This window comes from Pinus tabuliformis, chromosome 3_1, assembly GCF_031772625.1.
Source record: "Pinus tabuliformis cultivar Carrire ecotype Pingquan chromosome 3_1, CPIR1, whole genome shotgun sequence".
Taxonomy (NCBI): Eukaryota; Viridiplantae; Streptophyta; class Pinopsida; order Pinales; family Pinaceae; genus Pinus; species Pinus tabuliformis.
The window spans coordinates 223881627-223893924 of record NC_142301.1 but is presented as its reverse complement, the minus strand read 5'-3'; the positions used below and the strand labels follow the sequence as shown (position 1 = coordinate 223893924).

Here is a 12298-nt window from a genome sequence, read left to right as displayed (position 1 = left end):
ACATGCAGACCATAGTTCTTCAAATGATGGAGTTTCTTTCCAACTATTGATGCCAACTGCGAAGGCATTCCATGATTTTGGCAATCCTAGAATGGCTGATATTACAAGTTCTTTGTCAGGGATAATTTCATCAATTTCTTGGATTTCATCTCTTCTACGGGAGATTTTGACATTTTATGAAGATATAGTGTCCTCCTTTATCATCTTGATTGTTCAAAGCTCATTCTTTAGGCTTGCAACTTGGCCAATATTTTTGATTGTGAATAGTTTAGAGAGAGCTTCATACATCTTTGAAGTATCTTGAGTGGATATGTAGGGAATTGGATTGTCCTTTATTGAATCCACAATGAGGCTCATGGCTAGAATATCATTTTCCATGAATTTTTCTTTTCCCGCATCATCTGTAGGTTCTTTAACTTTTCCTATCACAATGTCCAAGACTTTGTTCCTAGCAAGGATAAGATCCATCCTCGTCTTCCAGTCTCTAAAATTTGAAGCTCCTTGAAGCTTGTTCTTTGACTTCATTGATAATGCCATATGTGCACTTGTTAATGTCACAAGTATTTCTTCTAACTTGCTTTTGATGAGTGTTCAAGGTGCTGGTTACTCCTTTAATGATGCTTCAAAGGTCCTTGATACTTTTTCTTCTTCCAAGAACTTCAAATATTCTTTAAAGTAGCCTTTCTTGTAACAAATGATCTTCAAGCTGCCTTTTACCTTCTTTTCCTTAGCTCTGATATCATGTTAGAAAATCAAAAGGCAAAAAAAATATTTTCTTACTTTAATAATAGTTTGTGATAATTATTAATTTATGTTTTCTTTTATCTTCTCTTCATGAAACAACTATCAAATCAAAAGAACATGAAGATCACAAGAACAATAGAACACAGTATGTAGGCTCTCGGCTAGAGCAAAACCCCTCTTGTAGAGGAAAACCTAATCAAACTCTTCTTCTATTATAAAACCAAATAAAAAATGAGACAGCTAGGACTTGACCAGGACATTCAACACACACCAAGTCAATCCTCCAAAATGTCTTCCTTCAAAGGAGTCAAAGTTCTTTCTTCAATTATTTTTCTTCAAGGACTTAGAGTCTTCTTCTTTATAGAGTCAAGGTCTTCCTTCAAAGATGCTTCCTTTAAGAGTAAAAAAGTCTTCCTTAAAAGAGTCAAACTCTTCCTTTTTGTAAGAGTCAAAGTCTTCCCTTAAAGAATTAAAGTCAACAAGAGTCCAAGAGTCTTTCTGCAACTTGGCAAAGGTTTTGACTTCTTGCTTCAGGTCTGCAATTCACTTGCAATTTTTGGCCCTGCAATTCACATATATCCCAAGAAAATTCCGCACGTGTGAGCTTGATTAGGTTAGAACTAGGGTTTCTTCTTTCTCGCTTGGTTTCTTCTTCTCTCTTCTTGTTTTTGCTCTTGATTCTCTTCTTTTTGAGTTCAGATTGAACTTGATTGGATTGATGCCACAATAGGTCGAATTCTTCTCTAATATATACTTGTCTTGAGGGTTTGAATGGGCTTCTCTGGGGCCGACTGTTGGTAGTCCATAAATGACATTTTAAAATCAAAATTAATGTTTCTTTCTTGGTGCAATGTGCCCATAAGGGTCTTTCACATATGACAAGGACTATATTGACTCAGTAAACGCTAGAGCATGAAGAACATGCTTGACCTAGATAACAAGATAAATATAGAGCATGAATCCCATGCTTTCAAAATTATATTTTCATTTCCTTTTTATAATATACAAATTTAATTATGAAGACTGAGCATAGTTACAACTTCCAACAGTTACATCCCTGCTAAACTCGATTTTCCTTTGGCTAATATATATATTCTCTAAATGATTTAGAGTTATCACAATGTCCAACAAACATACCTTTCTTTCTGGTGGTTTTTAGTTTGTTCCTCTTGTCTTTTGGCACATGAAAATATACAGGGCAACCAAATATCCTGAGATGCCCAATATCGGGCTTTACACCTATGAACACTTCTTCAGGAGTCTTGTTATCCAAAGCTTGATGAGGAACCCTGTTTTGTACATAGACCACTGTATTTGTAGCTTCTCCCTAGAGGAACTTTGACAACTTTTGATCATGTTTCATAGCTTGGGCAACTTCCGTTATGGATTTGTTCTTTCTTTCAACCACTCCATTCTGCTCGAGATTATAAGGTACAATAATTTCTTTCTTGATTCCAACTATCTTGCAAAAGTCAACGAACTCATTTGACATATATTTTCCACCATTGTCGGATCGAAAGGTCTTGATCTTCTTCCCTGTTTGATTTTCTATCAGCACCTTGAAGTCTTTGAACATATCAAAAGCCTCATCCTTATGCTTCAATTAGAATATCCATGTCTTCTTGGAGAAGTCATCAATAAAGGTTATGTAGTAGAGATGGCCACCAAGAGAGTGCACTGACATGGGTCCACACAGGTCAAAATGAATGAGTTGAAGAATTCCATTGGTCTTATTCTTGCTGGAGGGGAATGGTCCCCTTGTCTTCTTTCCATAGACACATCCTAGACATACTCCATCATGCCTAGCTTGAATATCAGGCATTCTAGACACTAACTTCTTCAATTTAGGCAAGGCTTCATAATGTAGGCGTGCCAATCTCCGGTGCCATAGCTCACTTTGATGATTGATGTCATGGACCATTGCTAGCAAAGGTCTTCCATTGACTCTATAGAGTCGTTCAATTTTAGATCCCAAGGTAAAAGCATCCCTCATGCAAGATTCCATAGGCTAGGTGAGGACTTTTCCTCTTATGAAGGCTGCTCTCATCCCTTTGTCTTACAAGGCAGATATAGATATCGAGTTCTTCATTAGTCCCAGAACATACATCACATCGTGAAGAAGAACGAATTCACCTGAGTCTAAATGAAATTTGATGGAACCAAAAACCTTCACTAGATGAGTAGAGTTATCTCCGAGGATGATTTTCAAATTTGTCTCCCTCTCAACCATGTTTGAGAGGACTTCCCGGTATCTACAAAGATTTCTAGAAGCCCAACTATCTACCAACCAACTATCATACGAATCCGGAGGGGAAGAACTAGAAAGAGCAAAAATAAGAATATATTGAGATTGACTAGCGATTGCATTATTTTCATACCTGGAGTTCCTTGATCTCTTTTGAGGGTGATGTCCTTCTTCATGATCATCCAGAGCATCTCTTCTTCTTTTTTCATCCCTTCTTCTTCTTCTATCATCTCCTCTTCTTCGATCATTTCCTCTTGTTCTGTTATTAAACTTGCTATTGTTGAAGCCTTGATTGTTGTTGTAGTTGGATCTTGAATCATTTCTCTTTTCTCGACATTCTTGGGCATAGTGACCATGCTTGTGGCAGTTGTAGCCCTCAACTTTTGATAATTCCCTTTTGAATCTTGTATTGGAGTCCCTGGAATTTGGGGGAGGCTTTCTAAAACCAGATGGTCTTCCTCTTCCTTTTCTCTTCTTGTCTTGAGCAACAAATGTAGAGGGCTCTCCTTCTTTGTGCTTTTGAATTCGTCATCTGGCAATCATCCTGGTCTCGTCTTGAGTGCATTTACCAACGAGATCGTCAAATGTCGGAAGCACATTATTGTTTCTTATAGTAGTAATGAAGGTTTCCCAAATAGGAGGAAGACCTTGAAGAGTCACCATCACTAGCTCTTTGTCAGATATAGGCTCTCCTACAGTCTGCAATTGATCCCTCAAGTGGGATACCCTCATGACATAAGATTGTACATATTCCCCTTTGTTCGTCTTCATCTCTTTGAGTTGATTTTTCTAGGAGAGGTTGCGATTCAAGTTGTTGACCTCATACATCCCAACTAACTTGTCATAAATATCCTTAGACTTCTTCAAGCTTCCAACATAAACAAGTAAATGATCTTGCAAACCATCAATGAGAATTTTCTTGGCTTTGAGCTCACCTTTCTTGTACTTGGATTTGGCAGTAGTAGGAGCATTTTTCGGAGGTACAGGAACTTTTCCTTCCACATATTCCAAGACATCATTTTCATCCAATATCACTTCCAACCTGATCTTCCAAGCAACAAAGTTTGATGAGTCACCCAACTTCTTAGAATCCTTGAAGTAAGAGGTAGACATCTTGACCAAGTCAAATAGGCTCCTTCAGCTTCTTCCAAAGATGATTGCTCTTGTCTCTTGTCTCCTTGGGCTTGTCTTCACCTTGCCTCTGATAGTGTGTTAATTTTCCACTGTTTTATGTTGTTACAATCATATTTTTAAAAACCGGAACCGGTGACTGGACCGGTCCACCTATCAAACTGGAACCAGTGAAACCGAGACTGGTCAAATCTCAATGAACTGGTCTTTAAAAAAATACATGAAATAATTAGTTTTTAATGAAAAAAACTATTTTTAAGATTTAAAACCATGATTCCAAACCAATAGAGATAAAATATGCAAAGTTTGCTCATCTATATACCAGGTAAAGGTGAATATATCAAATTGGCACCGAGTGCAATACATATCAGCAACATAATACATAATCAATGAGGCTCTAAATGGCCTCTAGAGTCCAAAAACAATGTTATAAGCTATGGGGTCACTGGCCTACTACAAATCTACATTATTAGTGATCAGCATGATCAAACTCATCACCACTACTAGGCAAGGGATCATCAACATGAGCTACATAAATAATTTGTCTGAGTGTTTGAGGACTCCTAAAACTCCTATGCAACCTTAGCAGTAGTGGTAGTAGTAGCAGCAAAAATAGACATTAAAACTACAAATCATTGATCAACATGATTGCTCATGAAATTCATCATTGATTTAGCGCTACTAAAAATGGGATCATCAACAAGAGGTACATAAACATCATCTTACTCAATGTCTTCAGACTTGGATTGCTCAACCTTATAATATGATAAAAATTGAAGTTTAACATCCCTAACTAGTGGTTTTGGTTTGAGTGAAGGGTTCATCTCCTCAGCCTTATAATGTGGTAGAAAATACTTAGCATCCCTAACCAATTATTTTCCTTTGAGTGAAGGGTACATTATTGTTAAGGCCATGGTAGAGGAGTTCAACAACCAATACCACCTAAGAAACCGGATTCGTCCAAAACCCTTGACGAATCGCGAATCGGTCGAATCCGACACGATTCTCTGCGGATTCGTGTCAAGATTTCAGGGCACGTTGTGTCCAGCAACGGGTCGCGAATTTCCAATCGTGTCTCGAATTTTATGACGAGTCCTGGTTTGCGGATTCGTTTCGAGGGCTCGGAACTGCGGCTAGGTTAAAAGGGGGCGTGTCTCTCTCAGTTGACGGCTCATTCAGTCATTCTGCAAGTCAGTTGGCAATTGCAAAGGATTGCTCTGTTGCAGCGAGGAGCGGACCGCCCAACGTCCACAGTCCACCCAACGTCCACAGTCCAGTTTAAACTTCAAGTTCTGACTCTCTGAGGTAAGTAGTCCACGGTCCACCAGATTGAGATCTCAGATAACGCATTTCTTTGTATCAGGCTATTAGCGGTGCGGCGTGCCGGTTATAAAATTATAATTTATGAATCATGATGAAATTCGAGTGCGTTGAACGGTTATTATTATTAATAATAACTTCTGTTACGGGTTACCTGTATTTACTATTAATATGAATTCTCAGATTCTGGGTTAAATTGATTGTTGAGTCCAAATGATATGAAATTATGTGTATTTTGCATGCTGTTTACATGAATGAAATCTTTTAAATTTTAATCCATGTTGCTTCAATTCTGCTGCAACATGGTCAAATGATGGTAGTCGAGTAGATGCATAGAACTTCACACACAGGATTAAAAAATTAAACATACGATGATATTGTTTTTATATGGTAACATGGAGAAAAAAATTGCATGATGACTGCAAGACAAAAAAGCTAGTTGTCAACAACTTATTATACCAGTATTATTTTAAGGATTGGGTAGGATAGAATTTGTAGGCTTCAACAGCCTAAAGCCCGTCCCATTTGTCATAGAAGTGTGTCAATCAACTTTCCTTTTAAATGAAATGCAGCATCCATTATATGCTTGTTACAAGGACAGTATCTATATTTAATATTTATCAATTTTACAGCTTTAATAGAACATGTTCAACACTTTGTTAATGTACATGTAAAGCTCAAGAAATTAAAAACAAAATTTGAGGCATTAATTCTCTTCATAAATAACAGGATGTCAATAAAAAAAAGAGGTTATCAAACAACAAGCATGAATAGACTGGCATAGATCCGGCTTCAACCTTGGCTCTCTTACACTCCTAGAAGGATCAAAGAACAATGAGATCTACACCTCAAGTTTATATCTTTCTTTGCTTTTAAAATATTAGAGATCAGGATGGATCCATGCTGGTTCTAGCAGTGAAGGGCAGGCTGGAACACTCCTGTCCTACAGATGTCCCCAATGTTGACATAGTCACAATTTTCGTGATATCAATCTCAGAGCTTATCTCACAGTATATCGATCTACCTCCTTGCTATATTAATAATTTAAAAATTAATATGTATATTAATATCAGTTGAAATTACAATTCGAATTAGTGTTGATTCTTGTTCATTTCTTTTGCATTTTTAAATTTTGACAGCAGTTTGTTCATTTTTTTTACAGGTTGAGGTAACATGGCTCAATCAAAGGCAGCAAGGAAGGGCAAGAATGTCATGGGTAGAGATGCCCTTCCTCCCCCAATATCATCAGAGTCTGCTGCAAGTAATGTTGAGGGAAGAGGACTTAAAGACAATGATAAATATCCATTGTGGAAATATGTCACAAGAGAGGATGGGCCAAACAACAAGGGAAAAGGAGGAGGCAATGTGCAATGGAAATGCAACTTTTGTAACATTTCTTTCAAAAGCACATATTACCGTGTGAAATCACATTTGTTGGCTATACCTGGTTGTGGGATTGGATCTTGTAAAACTATTACTTCACAAAAGAGAAAAGAATTGGAAAAGGAGGCCAATGTTGGTATGGAACATGTGGCACTGGCTTCAAAATCAAAAGCACCCAAGGGCAAGAATGAAGACCCCTTCCATTTTTGAGGAAAGCCACCACCAAATTTCCATTTGAGAGTTCTACTTCTACTGGGGGACAAGCATTAAAAAGAAGATCACTTGGTCCAATGGACAAGATTTTCCAAAAAGAGAGACGGGAAGATCTTGATCTCACCATTGCCTTCTTCTTCTATCAAAACTTCATATCATTTAATGTTGCACGTTCACCTTTATTTGTTGAGATGTGCCGAGCTCTAACTCAAGGGGCTCCAACAGGGTATGTGCCTCCTGGGTCAGAGAAGCTGAGAACCACATTGTTGACGAAGGCAAAAAAAGAGGTGAAAAAAATGCTTGAGCCTATTATGGCATCATGGCCAACATCTGGGGTTAGCATTGTTTCTGATGGATGGACAGATCCAGCACGACACCCAATCATCAACTTCATGGTGTCTTCCTTGAATGGTCCAGTTTTCCTGAAAGCAGTGGATACACTTGGCGAATACAAGGATGCACAATTTATGGGTGAGTTATTTATTAGAGTTGTTGAAGAGGTAGGTGTTGAATCTTGTGTGCAAATCATTACAGATAATGCACCTGTTTGCAAGGCGGCTGGCATGATTGTGGAAGCTAAATATCCACAAGTGTTTTGGACACCTTGCATTGTCCATTCATTGAACTTAGCACTGAAATCCATTGCTTCTGATGTGCTTTGGATTGGAAGCATTATTGAGTATGCAAGACATATCCGTAACTTTGTGCAAAATCATACAAATGCCCTCACTATCTACAAGGAGTACAACAATCTATCATTGTTGAAGATTGCTGATACACGGTTTGCATCTTCATTCATGATGTCGGAGAGGTTGAGGGAGGTCAACACTGCGCTTGGGTCCATGGTTATTTCTGAGTTTTGGTCTTTTTGGAGAAAGACAGATCAGGCAGCCTCTAAAAGAGTGAATGACACGGTACTAGATGATGCTTGGTGGGAGAGGGTAGATCTAATTATTTGGATCATGGACCCTATCATCTCTTTGCTTCGAGTTGCAGATATAGACAAACCCATCCTAGGAGAGGTTTATGAGGGATGGGATTCCATGATTGAGTCTGTGAGGAGCATTATTCTACAGAGTGAGTGCCCCCAATATGAGACATCACCAGAGGCCTTCTGCGATACCATACATGATATTCTTGTCCGCAGATGGGACAAGAATTGTACACCTTTACATTGTTTGGCTCACTCATTGAACCCCAAATACTACAGCCATGAGTGGCTGAATGGTGGACCTTCCCGCAGATTCCCTCCTCACATGGATGGTGAAATCTCACAGGGGAGGAAAGAGGCATTGAGGCGGATTTATCAGGATAGTGCATTGCTTGCTGAGGTGGAGGATGCCTTTGCAGAGTTTTCCACTGGCACTGGTCGATTTGGAGGTTATGATGTGATTAGAGACAGGGGGCTTAAGAAGCCCTATTCTTGGTGGGCAAATCATGGGGCAACAAGCCCTCCTCTTCAGCAGTTAGCCATGAGGCTCCTCTCTCAGGTGACTTCATCCTCTTGTTGCAAGAGGAATTGGAGCACATATGGGAATTTGCATACTGTGAAGAAGAGCAGGCTTGAGCAGTCCAGGGCAGAGACAATGGTGTATGTGCACACCAACCTTCGTCTTATTTACAGGCAGAGGGAAGAGTGGTTGAGGGGAAAGACAAAGATGTGGGATGTCTTTCGTGATGATATGGGTCTGGACACCACTGTTGAGTTGGCATTGGCCAACATGGATCTCAGTGATCCAGTGCTTGAGCCTGTTAGATTTGATGACTTAGAGGGGTCAACCTCCATACCAGCAGATGCAGAGGCGACTATGGATACAGGGGAGGAGGAGGATGTAGAGGAGAGCAGTGGGGACCATGATGATGGGGACAGTGATGCTGATTCTGATGCTGATTGATGCCTTGAGGCTTGTATACCTATAGTTGTTTTATATTTTCTATTTCTATTTGCCATTGGCATTGCACCAACACTACCTATGTAACAGATTTTGATTTGATGACTTAATGAGAAAACTACAGTTGTCAGTGTGTTTATCATTTATGTTTATGTGACCAATACCACTGACATTTATTTGAATTTTGTATGTACTATGCATGCTAATAGTAATAGCTATAGATGAAGAATCAAATTCAAGATCTATGTTTGAAATCAATAAATTTGTATCATTAATTAAAATTTGTGTAAGAAATATGCTAATATCTAATTTTTAATATATATATATATATATATATATATATATTTTTTTTTTTTTTTAAATATATATTATATATATATATGTATATATTTTTAATAAAATAATATATAACGTGTCCTAACGTGTCCTGTTCCAGGGGTCAGCGTGTCCCGAATCCGACACCACGAATCCCGAATCCTACGTGTCCCAAATCCCCGTGTCAGGTGACTTAGAATACCACCAACGTTAGCAAAGTTCAAAAATCAATGCCACTGACATCAAGGTTCTTAAAGGGCTCCATGCTCTTGATCAAACGCCAACCTCTTACCCTCATGCATGATAAAATCAAATGGAAACATTGCAAATCCCCAAACCATGAAATCCTGAAAACTATTAAGTCTGCTAAATTTTGAGTGAAGTCTAAAATTCTAGTTTCTCCTTATGAAATCCAATGAGGTCGAAATCCCCCTCAAACATCCTGAGTCATTTCATGGTAATGTTAAAAATTTAAGTAAAATGATGAAAATGACAAATAAAGGAAATGAAGAGTCAAAGGTCAACAGTTTTGACTTTCCAACAAACCAGTGTCCAAAATCCAAGAGATGAGCCCAAAAGTCAAATCTGGTCAAACTGTCAAATCTGGTCAAAGTCAACAGCAGTCAACAGCAGTAAATCAAGCCCTAACCATTCAACGTTTTGTGGTCAAATCAGCTCCAAAAAGTTTGATCTTGGCAGCAGAAAATTCAGCTTCTTTTGCTGGTCAAATTCAAGTCAAAACAGCCCCAAAGCAGCCCTCCAAACTTGGTAAAAGTCAAAGTCAAGGTCTTCTGAAACCCTAGTTGCAGAACTGCAGTCAACCAAGGTCAAAGTTCCCAGAAAAATTTGTCCTCCTTGCCAAAGAATTTGGCCTCGAAAACAGATCCAAAAACTGAAGTCAAACCAAGTCAAAACATGCCCAAACATAAAAAAGTCAATGCTGGTCAAAGACAGATTTCAGACCTCCTGTAATTCTCTCTCTCTCTCCAACTCGCACGTGTGGATGAAGACTTGCAATTTCAGATCTACAAACCTCCAAAAGAAGAAGAAATGAATGTGTGAAATGCGTGTCCAAATGAGGTGCTAATGAGCTGTATTTATAGGCGTTGGAGGAGACCCAATTTGTCTTTAAAAATGACCTGAACTTTTGTGCACTTTGGGTTTTCACATTAAAAACAAAATTTCGTTGAACAAATAAAGTTCTTCCAAGTGCAACGAGGGTCGTCTCTGGATGAGGAAGGCTGTCCAGAGGTAGTTTGTCTTGAGCTTCCAAATTAACAAAATGTAGAGAGGGTGCCTGATTAAAATCATTAGATGTTTCAAAGTTGCTTGGCATTGAGTCAAGTTCACTCTTCTTGTGTTTGTGTTAGAAGTGTTATCTTTTATGCTCTTTGTATGCATATATCCAATAGCTAGAAAGGTTTACTTATTTTGTGAGAATTACAGTTGAATGAGACCCTATTTTACTTATTTCTCCATTCTTCTTTCATTGTAGGTTATGGCTGTGAGCGAGAGTTCAAGATTGCTGTCTGCATTGAAGAAGGAGAGTATTCCTGTGAAGAGACTTATCGTGAACCAAGTTCTACCGCCATCTTCATCTGACTGCAAGTTCTGTGCAGTCAAAAGAAAGGTACAATTCATATTCATTTTGGAATTGTTTCTCAATTATATAAACCGGTAGAAAGGAAACATAATTTTGCCTTTGGCAATACTGCAATTATAATAAATTGCTTGATCTGTATTGTAGGAGATGATTCCTGCTATGCAAAACAAGTTTGTAAGGCAGTCTAAGTTTTTTCTTGTTTTGTCATTGGCAGTCAATCACTGACAAATAGAACTTTTGGCTGGCCTGACAAAGCAATGCAATCACTATGAACTTGTGAAGATATTGTGATTACAATATGATAGACAATTTGAAAATTCTAGGCCTGAATGTTAGTTCCATAATCACCTTATGGTTCTAGCAAATATGTCTAAATCGTTTAGTCAAAGTTATATTGATATTTCTAGTCTGCTAGCTCATTTCTTTCATATCATTGGCACCAAAGATAAATGTATGTTATATCTTGAGACTGTAGTCTGCTAGTTATATCTCTTGAATCGATCCCTTTAAATTATCACTAAGAAAAACAATATTTTTAGGGTACTCGAAGGAATACTTTAGGGACTGTCAGAGTTTCTCTCATTGTCACTGTGCTTTTGACTCTAGAAAATGGCTATCCCTCATGATCTTATGAGATTTGTAGTACAGAGGTGAGGACTGTATATTTTATCAGATCTTCAATATAGCTCTTGTAATATGCAAAGGAAGCTGAAGATTTTTATGAGATCTTTCTTTTTTGATGATTATGTATTCATGATGGTTAGTTTACCTGTTGTTCAGAAAGTGTTTGACTCTCGCTTTAAAAGGTATGCATCAATGGGAGAGAGTTTCATGAGACTCAGTTGCCTCATAGTCCCTTTTCATCTATTTTTTTGAATAAAAGTTACTTGGAGGGTGCACTACTTATGTTGTTGGATAAAAATATGTGGAGTGGGTGAGATGTGTGGATATATCACCTATCGTGGCACATGCAGGGTGTTGACCACTTCGTGTAACCTACCCTATAGCAGTACACATTTTTGCAAAGGAATTCCACCATGTTCGAGCAGTTAGATATCCAGGATTCATCATGATCATTTGTCAGTTTATTAGAGTTGTAAACCCAAATTCTGCAAGTTTATTGTAAATGATGCTAGCATGACTGTTTAATTATGTAACAACACCGAGGTGAGCCTCTGATTTTGGCAAAGGATTTCATCCTAGGAAGTTTTCTAACCTCACTGAATTATTTGTGTTTCTAAACACGGATAATTGGTAGAGTTTTTCTTTCAGATTAAACCCCAAAGCTAGGGTGGAATTCATTTTCAAGGTCTTAGGTGAGTCCTAGTGTTATATCGAGTCTTTTGTAAAAATATGTTTGAGAATAATTTAAGCACATTTGGCTAAATTATTTTATTACAAACACACTTGGTCTATACTAGATCATATTGTGTCGCAGAATTGGGTAAATCA

The 12298-nt window shown here is 38.1% G+C and overlaps 1 protein-coding gene across 2 annotated transcripts in view; it reads left to right on the top strand.

Moving 5' to 3' along the window:
• LOC149186605 (ATPase GET3B-like) overlaps positions 1-12298 on the top strand; it is a 216689-nt gene that overhangs the window by 180628 nt on the left and 23763 nt on the right. For both annotated transcript variants that reach the window (XM_089411067.1, XM_089411068.1), the window contains exon 10: positions 10739-10873. In XM_089411067.1, the coding sequence (XP_089267193.1) occupies positions 10739-10873 (135 nt within the window). The remainder of the gene's footprint in view (positions 1-10738; positions 10874-12298) is intronic.